The sequence below is a fragment of the Danio rerio genome, chromosome 6 (genome assembly GCF_052040795.2).
Source record: "Danio rerio strain M-AB ecotype USA chromosome 6, GRCz13ab, whole genome shotgun sequence".
NCBI lineage: Eukaryota > Metazoa > Chordata > Actinopteri > Cypriniformes > Danionidae > Danio > Danio rerio.
The window spans coordinates 8,878,029-8,896,088 of record NC_141026.1 but is presented as its reverse complement, the minus strand read 5'-3'; the positions used below and the strand labels follow the sequence as shown (position 1 = coordinate 8,896,088).

The 18,060-nt window shown below is 34.8% G+C and overlaps 1 protein-coding gene across 2 annotated transcripts in view; it reads right to left on the bottom strand.

Moving 5' to 3' along the window:
- palm3 (paralemmin 3) overlaps window positions 1-18,060 on the bottom strand; it is an 86,902-nt gene that overhangs the window by 7,095 nt on the left and 61,747 nt on the right. For both annotated transcript variants that reach the window (NM_001080085.2, XM_087256125.1), the window contains 3 exon segments: window positions 617-647; window positions 7,837-7,942; window positions 14,363-14,481. In NM_001080085.2, coding sequence (NP_001073554.2) covers window positions 617-647; window positions 7,837-7,942; window positions 14,363-14,481 — 256 coding nt within the window.

Here is an 18,060-nt window from a genome sequence, read left to right as displayed (position 1 = left end):
ACAATAAGGTTAATGAATGCATTTACAAACAAAAACATAACAATACATTAATTACAGTATTCATCTTTAATAATAAACATTATTCATTTTTATCAACTCACAGTGCATTAATGTTAACAAGCACAACTTTGGATTTTAATAATGTTGAACTATGATTATTAAATGCCATGCTTGTATTGTTTATTCTAGTTGATCTTAGCAAATACATTAACTATAATTAACTAATATTAAAATGTGACCATTTTATTTTAAATAAAGAATAATTATTTACAATATTTGTAAATAAGTTTGGTGCCTCCAAGCATAAAAATGACAAATATCCAAGTATTATTTTCATATTAAATCGATCATTGTTAATTCCTGTTGGCTGATTACCTAAAGTTTATTTCATAACTTCTTAAATTAAAACAACACTATACTCTAGATCAATACGTATTGCTAACAGTTCATGATAGCTAATGTTATCAAATTGAACCTTACTGCAAACAAGCTAACAAGGATTTAATTCAACATAAAATAACAGCAGTATTCTATTGCATATTAATGAGATGGACAGCAGTGTAAGTGAATCAGACACACAGATGGCGTTCGGCTCAGAGAACACGCACACACTCACCTGTTTCCACACACTCCAGCAGCGGCTCCTCCTATTGGTCAAACAGAGAGAAAAGGTCAACCGTGGTCGTTAAAGAGCACACGTCACACTCTTTAGCTGTTAAAGCGCCTCATTCTGCTGGTTAATATTTCATCCCAGTCATGGATCATTTATGGTGGAACAGCTCAACACTAGAGAAGTTTCCTACTCGACTTCATTACCACGTGCTACAATTTTTCAGCCTTCTCAAGTAATACTGCAGAGTTCCAGTGTGATATATTGACTTTCATCCTGCAATGGTGAAGTGCGCTCGTTTTTGGGATTTTGTTTTAGAAATTTAGATTCAGTTGACTAGGAATAATAAATGGCAGAAAACTGTCAAACTACTTGCTCTACAACCAATTGTCTTCATGACATTGAAAATAGTTTATGGCATTTATTGACCTTTATTTTTACATATTCATTCACTTCTATTAATTTTAGACTGTAATCGCAGCTTGTTATGCTACTTGATGGTGCAAATTGATATTGTATTATTACACTCTTAAAAATAAAGGTACAAAAGCTTTCATCCATAAAAGGTCCACACTGATACCTTAAAGCAATGATCTCGAGCTCAATTCCTGGAGGGCTGCAGATTTAAGGTCCTACCACCTCCAACTCACACCTGCTTAATAGTCTCTAGTAGTCTTGAACACCTTGATTACGCTACGCATCGATGAATTGGCTCTTCAGTGTTTGAACTCTCAGTAATGATTAAATCACACTGAACTGAGCTAAACTGAACTGAACTGAACTTAAACACTAAAACCTGAACCACACTGTTCCAGTTACTGAACCACACTGTTCCAGTTACTATGACCATTTATGTGAAGCTGCTTTGACACAATCTACATTGTAAAAGCGCTATACAAATAAAGCTGAATTGAATTGAATTGATTAGTTTGATCAGTGATGTTTGATAAGGGTTGGAGCTAAACTGTTCAGAGCTGCGGCCCTCCAGGAATCCAGTTTGAGACCCATGCCTTAAAGGTACCACAAGGTACACTTTTGTACTCTTTAGGTAATATGTTCCTTGAAGATACAAATGTGGACCTTCAAGGTTCTAGTGTTGTCAGGATACTGGAATTCGGTATTAATCGATACTGAAATTTTAAAAAGGTCCATTTCCGTTAACATTTAGACTTGTTCTTAAACACCGCTGATTTGCCATTGTGTTCACATGCTCAACAGAAATGACTGTGATTGGTCGAAGGTCATCAATGTTTACTGAGTGTAACCACAGATACAGGAACAAAGGTGTGCTTTAAAGCCATGATTCATCAGTGGGTTGCTCGTATGTCAGCTCATAGACAAACCAGCTGATTGGTGTGACTTTAAAACAATCAGTGTCCATGTGGTTACACTGAGTAAACAGTGGTGAGTTTGGTGACCTTCACAGCCAATCAGAGTTCTTTCTGTTGAGCAAGTGAACACAATGACAAATCAGCTGTTTTTAAGAATTGTGCTCAATATCGCTCAAATGTTAGTGGGGAAATGGACGTTTTTAAAATTTCAGTATTGAATGTTACCGAATTCCAGTATTGTGACAACCCTGAAAGGTAAGTATATATTTTGAAAATGCACCACCCCAGTGACAGCTTTTGTACCTTTATTTCAAAAAGTGTAATAAGACAATATCAATACACACCATCAAGTAGCTTAACAAGCTGTTATTAACATCTAACAAACAACAGAAGTGAATGAGTACGTAAAAATAAGGTCAATAAAAGTGTCATAAACTATTTTAAAAGCTACAGTGCGTGTATTAATCCAAATTGCTATAGTTTCTAAAGCATAACACTAAAATGGTCCCATTTCTAATTAGGTGTGTTTATATAGTAGGTTATTAGCTAACATAAATGTACTAACAAGCATTATTAACAGCTAAAAATCAATAGAAGTGAATGAGTACATAAAAAATAAGGTCAATAGAAAAGCCATAAACTATTTTCAAAGCTGCAGTGCATTAATCCAAAGTGTTAAAGCTAAAGCATAACATTAAAATGGTCCCATTTCATATTATGTGTCTTTATAGGATATAAGCCTACATAAATGTTCTTACTGTATAGTGTAGGGCTGCACGATATTGGAAAAAATTGACATTGCGATATTTTTTTCCCCTGCGATATATATTGCGATATTATATATATATATATATATATATATATATATATATATATATATATATATATATATATATATATATATATATATATTTACTTAAAACTAGGGCTGTGACCGCGGTGGTCATTGCCACCTCGGTTGTCCATTGCCACCGGCCGTAGTACATGAAGTCACGCACTTTAAAACACAAATTACTGTTATGTTGCCAAGTATTACATATCTGTTAGAATATAACATTAGGCGCGATTCAGCAAGTTCAAGTTCAACCATGAATCTTGTTAGAAAACGAACTCTTACATCTGGGAACATTTTGGATTCGTGCCAAGAAAGGTGAACGAATCAATTTGGATTAAGCTTTTTGTATGGGGGTTTTAAGTAAAGTGTGTTTTAATATTCACTGCTGAGTGCTGAGAGTCCAAACACTGAGGAGCAAATCCATCGATACGCAGATCCACGGGTCCCGAACCATGCAAGATAGTGGCGATTGACGGCGAGGGAAAAAAAGCCATGTAGGCTTAATCAACTCCTGTCTTCTAAACGCAGAAGCCCAGCTCAGCCAGGCATGGCAGAGGCATTTGCAAAAATGGCCAGATACAAAAGAGAAAGTGATAAATGGAAGACATTGACGAGAAATTGAGCATAGGCTATTTGGTAACTAAGAACGCGCCGCTCTGCAGAGTAGAGAAACCTGCGTTGCGAGAAATGCGGGCGGCGGAACAGAAGGAGAAGTCCTCTCTCGCATGGTTGTGAAAAAGTAGCCTGTCTGTGCATTTTCGCTACAAGCACACCGTCTGACAGTGTATTGCTGGAAACATTATAACTCCATTCTTCACTTAAACCGGACAAAGTCAACATGTTAGTTTTTCTGGCAAATAATTTAAAATATGACTACAAAAGGTGGAGAGAAACTACGCTGTTTTTTTAAACATCTGACTTATATTGTTACTAGGTTAATATTTTCTTTTTACTTATAATTATTAATATTTATATTATTATTACACTGATTAGTAAAGTGCCATTTAGACTATTTGTTAAGTTCTTAAAAATGTTATATATAAACGTTTAATTGTTATTATTATACAGTTTCAAGCAGTTAAAGTAATTTAATATTTAACTACAATATTTATAAACAGTTTTGTGTTGTTTTATTAACGAAAGTTAAAAAATAAACATGTACGTTTATACGGATGTTTTATTTATTAATATTAAATTCGGTTATTCCTTAATTTTTACACAAAAGGTAAATTAACTTAAGTAGGCTACATTATTTGTTGATGTACGAGATCGAGGAACATGTTTGCCAGTAAATAATGTTCGCACCACTTAAAAAACAAAACAAATGAATAACTTGCGAAAAGGATGCAATAAAAAATGCAAGCGCTTAATCATTCTTCACAATCGGATTCGTACGTGCAATAAGCCGAGGCTATATTGCTCCGACAAGAACAAGCCCGAAAACTAAGTCTAGAGAGAGAATTAATACTAGTTAATATTAATGATTATAAACACGAACTGCGTTGTATGATAAACGCATCACAATGATGTCGTGATCTTTGCTGAAGAACTGATATGTTATCGCCGTCTCCTCAGCCAGGTTTTCATCTGCTTTTTTCCCCTTCTTCTGGATACAAACAATAAAGTATCAGCGCCAGACCAGTGGTTTAAATTATATTTTACTCTCCTGATTTCTTTTCTTTTCATTAAAAATAATTAAATGTTTAAAGTTTTGTATTGCATAGCCTATATATTTTTAAAGATTATCATTCAGCCTACCTGCAGCGCATTAGGTTGTGTGCTGGGCAAATCCCCTTTACTCATGCTACCCATTTCATTTATGACACTGTAAACTTGACTTGGCTGGCCGATCATCTTTAAACTCAAAAGGTGTTTTTAACTTGAGACTGCATGCTTCTGCATAATGTGATGTTTCTTATTACAACTGTAAGCGGTGTCAAAATGAAAGCAAACATTAAAAAGGGTTTTGTTTTATCAATTGTATAGTTTAGTTTTAATAATAGCTAATGTATATAATAAATTATAATATCGATTATTGTGTAGACTACAGTGTTCAACAAAACAATTTTATTAGGTTACTCTAATAGACCAAATCCCTAACTGAAAAACGAATGTGAAAATGACAGGCAGTTGCGTCTTTGCTAAAATTAATTTAACGACAAATTTCTTTTGCTTTTTTCCCCTTTAGAGATCAAAAGAGCTGTATTTAAAGAATTATTTCACTAAAACATGAATTGAATGCCCAGTTCTTTCCCGTGTGAGTTTAGTGCGCCTCCGCCGCGTCTGCGTTTTTAAGGTTACAGGTGCACCCTGACCTGACGCGGGGACCAGATCTCTGTATTGCTTTAATTTCTCAATTTTCACAACTGCATTGCATTTTCATATAGTAAAATATCAAAATGTATGTTCTGAAAGTAGTAGGAATGACGGGAGTGTTAGTAATTAATAACAGAAAGAACTTTCACTTTTGAGTGAACTTCTGTCACGTGTTATTTTAGTATGATAAAATAAACAAAAATAGTAATGCAGAAAAGTATTTTTCGCTCTGCCAAGCCTTCTCTGTTGCTGTATAGAGAAGCAGCCTGCTCAGTCTCCTTACCCCGGCCCCACCCCGCCCACCGACTCCTGAACGTCTCACTCACTAACTCACTCACTCACGCGGGCATGCAGTGCGGTCTCATGAGGAAACGCAGCTTTTTGATATAATGTTTTTCTTGTTCCCAAATACAAATAATTTATCAAGTATTGTTTGAAATAAGTATTTGTAAAAACACGCTATTCCTGCTTTTCCGAATACCGTATTTCGGTTCGGCTCCACCCATAATATATATATAATTTATTTATTTATTTATTTTTTTTTTGCATTGCACCCTCCTGCGATGTGACTATCGCGGATGCGCACATCGCGATTTCGATGCTGAAACGATATATCGTGCAGCCCTAGTATAGTGTTTATATTGTAGCCTGCATTTCTGTTTCTATTGAGGATTATGGTAAATGTTACAGTATAGTTAAAGCCACTAAATGTAAAGTAACAAAACGTGATAATTTATGATTATTAACTGATTTAAAATATAGCCAAATCTGAGTAGCTACTGTAGTTAATAGGAACCATTTAAAATATCAATGACCTGTAATATGAAACATTTTAATTTGATTGTACAATTTAGCCAAGACATATTTGTGTAATTTTTATATTGTTTTATAACTAAAAGCATAAAAAAAGCATAAAAGCATTCCACTATTTTTGTAAATATTATCAGTCATCTAATTCATGTGAAGCTCGTCCATTTGCTCATTAATAACCGCTAATATTTTTCACTCTAATTAGGTAATTAGAGTTTTTTTTAATCTTTTATAAGTCTTTTTATAATATCTTTTATTTTCAGTTTAAAAACAAATTGAAGGTTATTTCAAGATTTATTGACTAACAGACAGAAACATCAGCTTCAGCGGCCACAAGGTGGAGTCAAGCCAACACTGTATTATTCATATTCACTATTCAATGCAGACGGTGTTTAATTAATGCCAAACTCAAAAACTTAACATTCATACTGCTCTTCTAATGAATTTATTTTTCTTCATGATTATAAACCATATTTGAGCTCTCAGAAATATAGAACTTCATTAAAACAAGCGTATTAACAGTTCACTCCTAAATATAGCAAAAAAGGAGGCTATTTTAAGAAGATCAGTGGAGGATTTTAAAGCAATATGAATGGGAAGAAGTCAACATCTTACAGGAGTCAAGATTTAGCAGTCGTGCGGTGTATTTTTCAAGTCAAAATAAAACGTTTGCTTTTGGATTAGATGACCTCCATACAAGGCTGTTTGTTGCGATGGTAATGAGCATAAAATACAACATTCCATTTTTGCTGCTTATAAGTAGTTGATAATGATTTCAGAGATGTTTATTATAGAGTGAACTGCGAATAAAAATGCTGACAAAATGTTTGATGTTGCATTCAAAAAAATAGTAGTTTTGTTCACTATTTATAATAAGAGTCACTCGCAAACCTCCCAGCGAGCACCTTGATGTCAATAAAAAGTCACAAAACATGTCAAAAAATAGTAATTGAGTTGATGTCAATTAGCTACCTTGGTCAAAACGACATAACATTGGTATAAAAAAACGAGTGAAAAAGGATTACAGGTTTACTTTCCTGTAATACATTTTTGACAGCGGTGTTAGATGTCAGTTTGATGTCATTTTGACCAAAGTAGTTTCCATGCATGTAGGGACATTGTATCCAATGTCAATTTGGAATTCAAGCTTTTAAATAAATAAAATAATTCTTATATTATAATACATTTAGTTTTGTTATTTTGATGGTTAAAAGAGCATCAAAATGTCAAATGGACATCAAGGTTTTGACATTAAATCGATTGTATTTTTCACATGTTTTTGATATCAATGTCATAAAACTACTGTCAAACATCAAACATGTTTGATGTCGTATTTAAAAAATAAAAGTTTTGTTCACCTTATATAATAAGGGTCATTCACAAACTTATTCGTTTTGACATTAAGGTGCCTGATGTGTTTGTTATCTTCAAAAGTTCTGGCTCTAAGATTTTCTTTTTAAAGGTTTTTGGTTTTTGAGTCTCTTCTGTTCACCAAGACTGCATTTATTTGATTTAAAATGTAATTAAAACTAATATTGTAAAATGTTCTTTTCAAATGAAGACAAATGTCCTGTTGTTAAATATTGTAAAAAATAATTAACTTCAGTGATAATAAATGTAAGATGTTAGTATAATCACTCCAGATTTCAATGTCAAATGATTCTTAAGAAAAGCTGATGCATTCTTTCCAGGTTTCTTTAAGGAAAGCATCTGAAAAGTTAAATCATTTGCAACATAATAAATCTCTCTAAAAGAGAAATCTCTCTAAAAGAAAGTCTAAAGACATGCAGTATAGGTAAATTGGGTAAACGAAAACTGGCTATAGTGTATGAGTGTGTTGGTAGTTCATTCCGCTGTGGCGACGCCTGATAAATAAGCTGACATGAGCAGACGTGTGTGTTGAGCTGATCATGCAGTCAGTCATTGAATCTCACCTTATGGTGTGTTTGCGCGTCTGTGCCAGATTGAGCAGAAGTGCCGTCTATCAGCTTCTTCAGTTTGACTTCTTCCTCTGCCAAATGCTCAGATGTCGCCTGTAATCTGATGCACAAACATGCATGCCACAATTTATTTTAGGCTGGAAAAACATTTTATTTTTCAGGTGCATGTTCACACTTCTAGTTTGGCTAATTTGGACCCCATCACCCACCCCCCCCCCCCCCCCCCCCCCCCCAAAAAAAAACAAAAAAACAAAACAAAAAAACAATAACAACACATTTAGTCCTTATTCACTTTAGTCAACGTTTGGATCGCTTACAGTCATTTAAAATAATCGTGATTACAATTTTGACCAAGACATAATTGAGCAGCTCTACTGCCTCAATTCGTGTTGAGACAACATAAAGGAATTAAGTTAACTTAGTAGTTTTTACAAATTTAAGTGGATTAAACATAAAACTATTAAGTTGTCTAAAAAACGTAAGAATTGTGCTGTTTCAGCTCATTTTAAATAAATAGTTTAAACCGCAAATGTCCTATTTTTGATTGTTTAATTGTATTGTTATTTTTACGCTCATCCTCCTAATTACAGCAAATTAACGTTTAAGGGGGTGTGGCTTAGTATATTTTGCCCCATCCATCAAATTAACAAGATTTTTCAATTTTGAGAAAATATTTCAGTGGATTAGGGATGCAACGATTAATCGATTTCACTGCTTTAATTCGTCATGGTTAATCAATCGTAAAGGCTTCTTAACAGTGTTCCTGCTTGAAAAACAAATGCTGCAACTAAACAAAGTTACGCCAACTGCTAGTTTCAAGTTCCGAACTTGTACACCGAGGCTTATATGCATGCACACTGGATTAACTGAGGCTATTAAATAAGGGCTGTTCCTGGTAGTTTTTAGCGAGCAAAGTTATCCATTGGAGGCACGCAGCTATCTTTCGTGCGCATGTTGGGAGTGATGGGTATGTGGTGCGACACACTCACCCTTTCCAGGCACACCTAGTTAAAAGAATGCCGCAAACTGTTCAGTTCAAATGACTGATCAGCTTCATACTTTGTATTGAATATACACATTTCTACTCCAAACAGGAAAACAATTACAAAATGAAAAATAGCAAACAATTTTGTAATATAATTGATCAAAGTGTTTCTCAGACAGAGGTTCGACAGAGGTCTTGTTATATCATGGCTAATTATACATCGTCTTGGAAGTATTCAATGTTTTCTAAACAAATATAAGAAAATGATTACCCTGATTGCTGAAAATAAAATATGAAGACCTCAACATCGACTTCTATTTAGTTTTTTGACGCAGCATTGTTTACATTTTTGCATAAAAGCCTTCCTCTTGTTTTTGGTTTTCATTTGATGCAATTTTTTTCATTCAAACTGCAGCAGACATTGTTTGAATGCGAACCAAGACCTGTCTCATGTATTTAACTATACTTAATTATATTATGGTCAATTCTACTTCGTCTTGGAGGTATTTAGTCAATTTTGGTTATGGTTAAATATCATTAATTCATAACAAATTTATTAATTATAGTCTACCGTTTTCACTACCTGACCCACATGGTCTATGCAACCCATAACCAAACCATACATAAAGTTACACACAAATTACCACCTGTCAATCACTTTTTTCCGTGGGACTCTGGCATGAATAGGCACAGTGATATGTGTCGTTCTAAATAGCTTTTTCCACCCAGGTGGAGGAGACGAGGGTTCGTTTGGAGTTCACTGTAATTTGTATTTTCATGTATGATAACTTCCTTATTTTATTACTATTATCATGAGGAAATAATAAAAAGTAAAGATGCTAGGGCTCAGCCGTTTTGATCGCATATGCGCCCGAAATTTTGTCAATGCGACCTGAAAATATATTTAGAAGCATTTGGGGCGAGTGCATACATAGTCACTGTTTTCACTGCAAAATCCTCACCGCGTGTGCAAATTTAGGAGACATTTATGTAGTAAAAAAGCCCGCAATGCTTGCCCAGCCTTTGTGCACTTCTTATTGGCCCACTGCTCTAGAACTGACCGTGAATGATTGGTTAATATCAGCTGTCAATCACTCAGTCAATGCCTTCTGCCTTTAGAAGACAGGAGCTACAACCGCGAAAATGTGAATCGCTGAAGATGAGAGAATGAAAATAACACTGACAGATTTACCTAAAGTTGCTAATAATGGCACATCTTATTAGTGACCATGTGCTGAATGTTAATTCACCATTTACACTTTTCCAAGAGTGGATAAAAGACTTCCAAGGGCTTCAAGTCCGCTATAAAAATGACTAAAGCCATTCACTGTAAAGTCTGTAGGACGGGGTTTGCAGGCAACAGCGTTTGCCACTGAATCTACACATTTTAAGCATTTTATGTACTGTATAATCCTTCATTTAATCCTCACGATGCTGTCAGCCGTGCAAGCGGCAGCTAAATGTAAAATTTAACACAGATCATGAAAAGACCGTTATTGCTATTAAGTTGACATGCAAATAATAAGTTATATATCAATATAAATGTGGAGCGGGGCAATGGATCGCAATGCCGGCTCAGAATCATGAAGTTTGTCGGCCATTGGCGATGGACGATGGCATCATCTATCGGCCCAACCCTAACACACATTGCGATTATTGATGCTCAAACGATATATCGTTCAGCCTTAATCCAATCAATTCCTGCGCCACCATCCTGGTTCACTCAGAAATACATTATGAGTGTTAAAATGAGTCGTGAACGGCTATTAACGCTTGTTTCAGAATCAAACCTAATGTACTTTTAATGTACTCTTATAAGCAAGCTTCAGATGTAACTAAAAACTGTAGCCTGACTGTGCCTCGGCAGCCTACAATTTCACATCCCAAACAGGCTCCCAGAATATACTGTAGGATTTTCAGGATTTATTACCATCCAAAACCTGCGCTCATTTACCCTCTCGCTATTCTCTCTGGAAATCACGGCGTGCTTTATAGCTATATAAAAGCACATTGTAACAAATACAGGCATTAAACGAACGGGGATGAGAAGCCTCAGACGGCTGTTTACACACCATGAAAGTGTGTTCCCTATAGGCCCGTGAGTGGCTTATTACTGCCAAACTTTGCTCTGACTAATTAAAGCCCTGCTTCGACACAGAAGAACATCTCAGCGGCCGGCTTATTACAATAATCACCATCTCCTTCAGTCAAGCAAATAAATGCTGATGTGCGAAGCAGGAACATCAAACACCCCTCCTCGCTCACGCGCACAGAAATACCAGGATATTTTGGGGGGATAGAAATCATCACCTGCTTGGCACTCTGCTTATTTGGCAGGAATAATTAGTGGTGTTTGTGAGGAAGCATCCTTTTTACTACTGGAGATGTTAGATTGGAGATTTGAACAACCCCCCATATATTAAACTCAGCATAATTATAGTACAAAAACGGATATAACAAAAAAACAAAATCAAACATTGTTTTAAATAGTACAAGCTACAAAAAAGAGGGATATATATATATATATATATATATATATATATATATATATATATATATATATATATATATATATATATATTTTTTTTTTTTTTTTTTTTATTTTTTTTGAGTAAAGTGCTTTATGTAATGCTGATTGCATCAACAGGCACATCAAAAGTCAGTACAAAATTAACAATGACAAACAAAAATAAAATACAGAATGTACGTTTGAGGTTTTCCACGGAAAATGAATTCATTAAGCCATAATCTAGTGATCCCAAAGGTCCAAAGAGTGATTAAACATCTAACGTTTTCTTTATTTGTACGTTTTTGAGATTGTACTATAGTTGTATTTTTAGGTTAAAATGGAGATTGCAGTTCACACAGGATTCTAGAGAAAACTAAATAAAATTAAACAACTGATTGGTCACATGCTCAACAGAAAAGGCTGCGATTGGCTTGAACACTCTGGTGCTGTTCACCGATGAGTAAAACTGATAAACGGCAGCCGCGATCAGCTGATTCGTGATAGACGCGGTGGTGAAAACTCGCTCTGTAGACACGCTCATGTAAAGATCTAAGTATCATTATAGCAGCCGATAGGAGAGGCAATGTCACACCAGCAGGTCAAAGGTCCACAGTGTGACTAGTTTACAGCTTTAATTTTCTCCAGTAAAATGCGGGCTTCTGCTGTAACTTCAGTGTCAGAGAAAGATTGTCCAGCAAACACACATGCAGTGAATTGTGCACAGTTTCTGCGTTTTTTTAAGTAGCTGGAGTGGTTTAATTACTTGCTCTTACCTCCCTCGCCATAGCTGTGTTAGGATCTATTACTGAACCAATACTGAATTGTCAGCGTCTGCATTGTGGTGCACGGAAGAAACAATACATTTTGACACCCCTAACACAAACATTTTACACCTGCCTAAATTTAATTCTTTCTGGTCTTCTTTTTTGACATGCTGTCAAGTGCTCTTAATCATTCTGTGAAACCCTGCCTAATAATTGAAATTTTTGGTTTTCGCCCTCCTGGAGGTTTAAAAAAAAGTGCAATATAAATGTTATTGCTTTTGCCTCATTGTTAGCCAGAAGGCAGATCTTGCTAAATTGGAAAAATCCCCATGTGACCCTGCAAATCTGTCCTGGATGCAGGACCTAATGGGCTCTATTTTAATGATCTAGACACAAAGTCCAAGGCGCAGGGCGTGTGTCCGAATCCACTTTAACTATTTTAACACCGAAAAATACATTTTGCGCCTTGGCGCATGGTCTAACAGGGTTGAGCTTATACTCTTAATGAGTTATGGGTGTGTTTTGAGAATAAATCAATCAGAGTCTCATCTCTCATTCCCTTTAAGAGTCAGTTGTGTCGCACCATGGTGCATTTGCTATTTACATGACAGACTTTGTAAGTGGAAAAACTGAACACTTCACTAGCTAGAAAACTGTTAAACAGGGCATCAGCAGCGCGAGAATGAGAGATTCTTTACTTTCACTCTCTTTTGCGTATAAGGAAACATGTTGTGCGCACAGATCTACAAATTTAATTTTTTAAGCGCAAATATTCGTTTCAAAACTATTTCTAAATTCAGTTCTAGTTTCCGGCAAATGAAAAAATGAACAATATTAACAAAGTGTGGTCAAAAAACGGAGTTATATCCAAACACACATGCAATGCCTTTTATAGTCCAAAACCGGTAGACAAATCTAAGCTTGTTTTTAATAAAACAAATATAAATCTGCATATAATAAATAATATTAATGATAATAATAACATTATACAAAAGCAAATTGTCATGAATAAAAAACAAAAAAAAAAGCCACCAGAGACGAAGAAGGCATGAAGACAGTGTTTTTTATATTTATGTAGAAAATAATAATTATTGTATTATTTTATACCTTCAATTATTTTTTATTTGTAAAGATATTTGCGTATTGCTGTACATCTTGAGTGTATTAAGCAATGTGTAAGCGAGGCGCACAACTAACGCGCTCTGCGGTGGACTTTTGACCTGCTCTCAGCTGGTCTATTGCGCAGTCTATTTTAGTTCCTCAAAACAGTAACGTGCCAGCAGTGCACCTTAACACACCTCATTTTTCAGACCAGAACGTCTATGGGAGCACGTGAGCACAAATGCATTTGCTATTTAAACAGCGTGGTCCAAACCGTGAAAAACGACTCTTGTGTGGAACAAAAACTAAGCAAATAACATTTGCTTCGCATATTGCGCCGGGTGTATGATAGGGTCCAATGTCTTTTTTACATTTGAAAAAAATGAAATACTCCATTAGGGAAAGGGGAAGTCATATGTCGAGACTTTTTAATAATCTTTTGTGGTTTCTTTTGTCTAGACCTTACCTTCTTTGAGCTTTACCTTCTTTGTAGACGTAAGCCCCCCCCCCCCCCCCTTGTTTTTTCTTTCATCTTCTTCTTTTAGTATTTAGCATACATTTTATTCTTTTTTTTATTATTAACTAATTTGATTTTATTATTATTTTTGTGGGGTTGGTTTAGAATAAGGGTAATGTTTTGGTTGTTTACATAACTGCATTTCATTATTACAATGTCCAAAACAAGCAAATTATACCATTCAGTTTACATGTCATGTACTTACTGTCATTCAAGTTTTTGCTTAATAAAGTATTATAAAATAAACTGGTGTAGAAGAATATATTTAAATAAGCGTCCTTTCAGGATCTTTTCAGTTTTATAGCTATTATAGATGTTCATGTTTATACCCAAACTATGAACGTTTATCCAGTGCTTCTGTTATTTAATAGTCTGTAAATCATAAATGAGTAATTTTCCATGGCAGCTGACATTTATCTAAATATATTTACATTTGTCATAATTAAGATTTACTCATAATTTACATGTCAATTTCTGTCAGACTTTTGCTTTGAAATAAAGTTTGTCATTTTGTTGTCAGATAATGTAAAAATCCTACTAAAAACAACTTGAACAACTTGTATATCAGTTTAGCCACCGCTATAAGTGCTGTGGTAACCATCCACAACCTCAGGGTTAATTAAATACGACAATTAAAAGCGTACTTGGTAATGTGTGTCTCAATCTCCTGAGCTTTGGAGCCCCAGAGGGGAGATCGGGGTCCTGCACTGTCAGGAGATGTTGGAGGTCCTTCCATCAGCCACTGGTCTCGCAGGGACTTTCTCTGTCAGAGAAACAGGCAGAGGTAATTAAAGTGGCCTGTACATTATTTAAATGTGTCTCTTATCAGCAGTTCACACTCACAGCCAAATAAAGAAGCTACAGCACACTGCTTACTGGAGCACACTGACACCAAAAGTGACACAATTGCGATACAAATGCAACAATGCTGTTCTATTCAAACCACTGAAATTTGCACCAAAAGACACAATGACTATGAGATGTAGCAAAACAGGAGGTCAACAGGCAAATACGACCATCCAGTGTTCGGCTTAATCCCCATGAGTGAAAAACAGCAATACTATTTATATGAAATTATTGTTTATCCACTTGCTTTTGCTTGATTTTTCAAAACATCATGTGCCTTTTAATTCACAGTTTAATGTAATCTCGTTAGTTTAGTGCATATATAGAGTCTAAAATCAAGCTACAAAATGTAAATAGTGTTATTTTTGATAACACTATTGGTTGGATTGAAGGATAAGTTTAGGTTAGTTGTTATTACAGTAGCCCCTTTCATCAGTATTGAGTACAACTCCAATGAAAACATAGAGAAACACTTTCGCATGTCGAGATGTACTTGATATGTGTGTGTGCTGGCGCTATGGGCGCTCAAGGGCACATGCAAAGCTTGAAGGTAAACAACAACGGATTATCATAAACATTTTATCGATAATTATTTACACAGTTGGCATTAAGAAGGAACATAGAAACATTATCTGACTAACATCTAGCAGCTAAAGGTGTCTGGAAAAATATTCAAAGGCTTTTATTCTCATAAACTGCGCGCACGTGAATGCGTCTGACTGTTCTGATTGGCTAAAGTAGACGTTTCACGTCAGCACGTCCTAAACGTGTACACGCTCTTTCCGGCAATCTTCCTTCTGCATTCACACAGCGCAGCATTTCGGAAAATTACTGGTAATGTTACAACTTCTCTTTCCAGAAAATAGCCGGAACAAATTTACCGGTATTTTCAAAAAGGGCCTGTTCACACATACAACCTTTCCGGAAAATTGCCAGTAATTTTCCGGAAAGGTCTGTATGTGTAAAAGGGGCTAGTGATGTGTACAACAAGCCCTGCTTGTATCAGATGTGTATCTGAAATTCAAATCAAAACGTAACAGTTTTTATACTTAAAATGTAGACCGCGCCCTCTAGTGGATTTGTTATCTGAAAAAGCAACGAAACGTTTCATAAAGTGACTTTTATTTACATTGTTATGTATAATATAGACTGAAAAAAATTTGAAAAATTAACTTTTAGCAGATGAATGCTTTAAAATTGATATTGATATTGTTTCTCCTGGGGAAAAAGTAGTCTCTAAAATGACAGTGTCTTTCCTCCTAATTTTGTATATACACTGTGACAAAATGTAGGGTTCCACACAATTCCTTCAGGTTGTCCCAACACAAATCGATTAAGTTAATTCAATTGTTTTTACATATTTAAGTGGATTGAACATAAAACAATTAAGTTGTCACATGAACCCTCACAAATTGTTGAATCAGCTCATTTTAAATAAGTAGTTTTAAAATGGAGCAGAAAAAAAAACTTTACAAAAAGCATTCATACGCTGTATAAAAATGCTGGGTTCCACACAATCAAAGTGTGTTGGGACAAGAAGGAGAAATAAAGTTAAAGTTTTTACATATTTAAGTGGATTGAACATGAAACAATTACATTTCCCCCCTTAAAAAACTCAAGATTTTAGTTTAAGAGCTCATTTTAACCAAGTAGTTTGAACAAACAGCAAATGTTATTTTTTATGTAAAGCTGTTTGCTTAACCACTTCATGCGGTCTTCAAAGCAGTGCAAATCTAGAATCAGAAAAGTTGCAGTGCTCTAGGAGTGAATAAATCGGCTGCAAAACATCTTACACAATTTTGAGAATGCCAAAAGGTTAAAGTCTGAAATGAAATTTCCTGCTGTGTAATGTACTTTCAGTCCTTTGGTAATTTCAGCTCCTGCTGCAAAAACAAGTAACGACTCGTTTCTGAAAGGATACATCAGAGGAATCAGAACAGCTAGAGTGTTTTTTGTGTGTGTTTAAATCAGTCATAAAAATGCTCATGTCTGTTTTGACGCACACATGCAGATCAACGAGAAACTCCGATAAATGCACACAGGAAATGATGAACATGAAAACTGAAAAGACATCTAATAAAAGCTAACACAAGACAGACTCTACTCTGCACATTAACATATTATTTAACATGTCATAGTTGTTGAATTTAACCAACATTTTACCTTTTCTGTCAATTTTCAAACCAATGAACTTTTTATTCACTTTTCACTTTATAGTTTATCTCATGATGATGATTCTCTAAAGCATTTTTTGTTATGAAGTGAAAACCTTTGGTAGAGTTTCAGAGAAAAATCTAGAGCTGTGAATTTGCTGTTAATGATGTTTATTTTTGAGCAAATATTGTTTAAAGGTAAATTATAATTATGATGTTTCATTACAATCATCTATCAAGAGGTGTTCAGGTGGGTCGACCCACCCCTCACTGAAAAAGGTCCAGAATTGTCCCATAAATAAGCCCTTTTTAGTCCTGGTTTGACTGCGATGCCATCATACAGTAAATATTAAAAATAATCCATCGATAAAGGCTCTAAGACTAAGTGGAATCCTCTGTTGGCTGTCTCTTTGATGTGACTGCAGTAATCAGTTTTGTCCAAGTCCAAGCTTCGCAAGAAAACATACAATCTGACGTAGGTGTAATCAACTTTTGCTACTGTATTGTTTTTAAATAGAGAAAACATTTTACAAGTAACTTTTATTCTAAATCTTGGACCTTATTCTTGAAACAAAAAATGACCAATGCAGGATCTGTTCACTAAAGTATACGTCATTCTCAGGCACACATGCGTTCTCTTGATGGTAAACAAACAGTGCGTCAGCTCACGTGTGATTTCACGACCGCAAATACATTATTACATTAAGACAGAAGTGACATTTTTAGGTAAATTATACCCTTATAAATATGTTATGTGACTTTTTATTTTACACCATTTGGAGGTGTTCACGTTGCTGAGCAATAAAACAATGTGAAGACTTGTGTGACCACCTTGATGCTTCTCCCAAACTAATGCAAACAATTATTTTTCATGAGTCTAATAAATACAATCTGATGAAAGTGAAGTCCCCTTTCACTACTATATTCTTGATATTATTCTTAAAACAAAAAAGACCAATAAAATATTTAAAGTACTAAAAGCAGCTCATATTAAAATCAATGAATTTTAATCTTTCAAATGGCTAAATTCTGAGGATAGTTGAATGTGCTGGCCAGTTTGATATTTGTCTAATAAATGACAGTAGGCCACAGTTTTAAATTTAAAACTTTTAACAGATTCTCTTTTTTTCTACTAATGATATGTGATAAATTTGTAAAATTTGTATTTTGTACATATTGTAAATCTTAAGGAAATTTTTTGTACATTGAAACGTAGTTATGATGACCAGCTAACAAGCTAATCCAGCTAAAAATGTGCTTAAAATATCACTAAAATGCAGTATTTAAACCTCATAATTTAACCAAAAATGAGACAAAAACCTGCAAAAAGGTCCAGTTTCTGT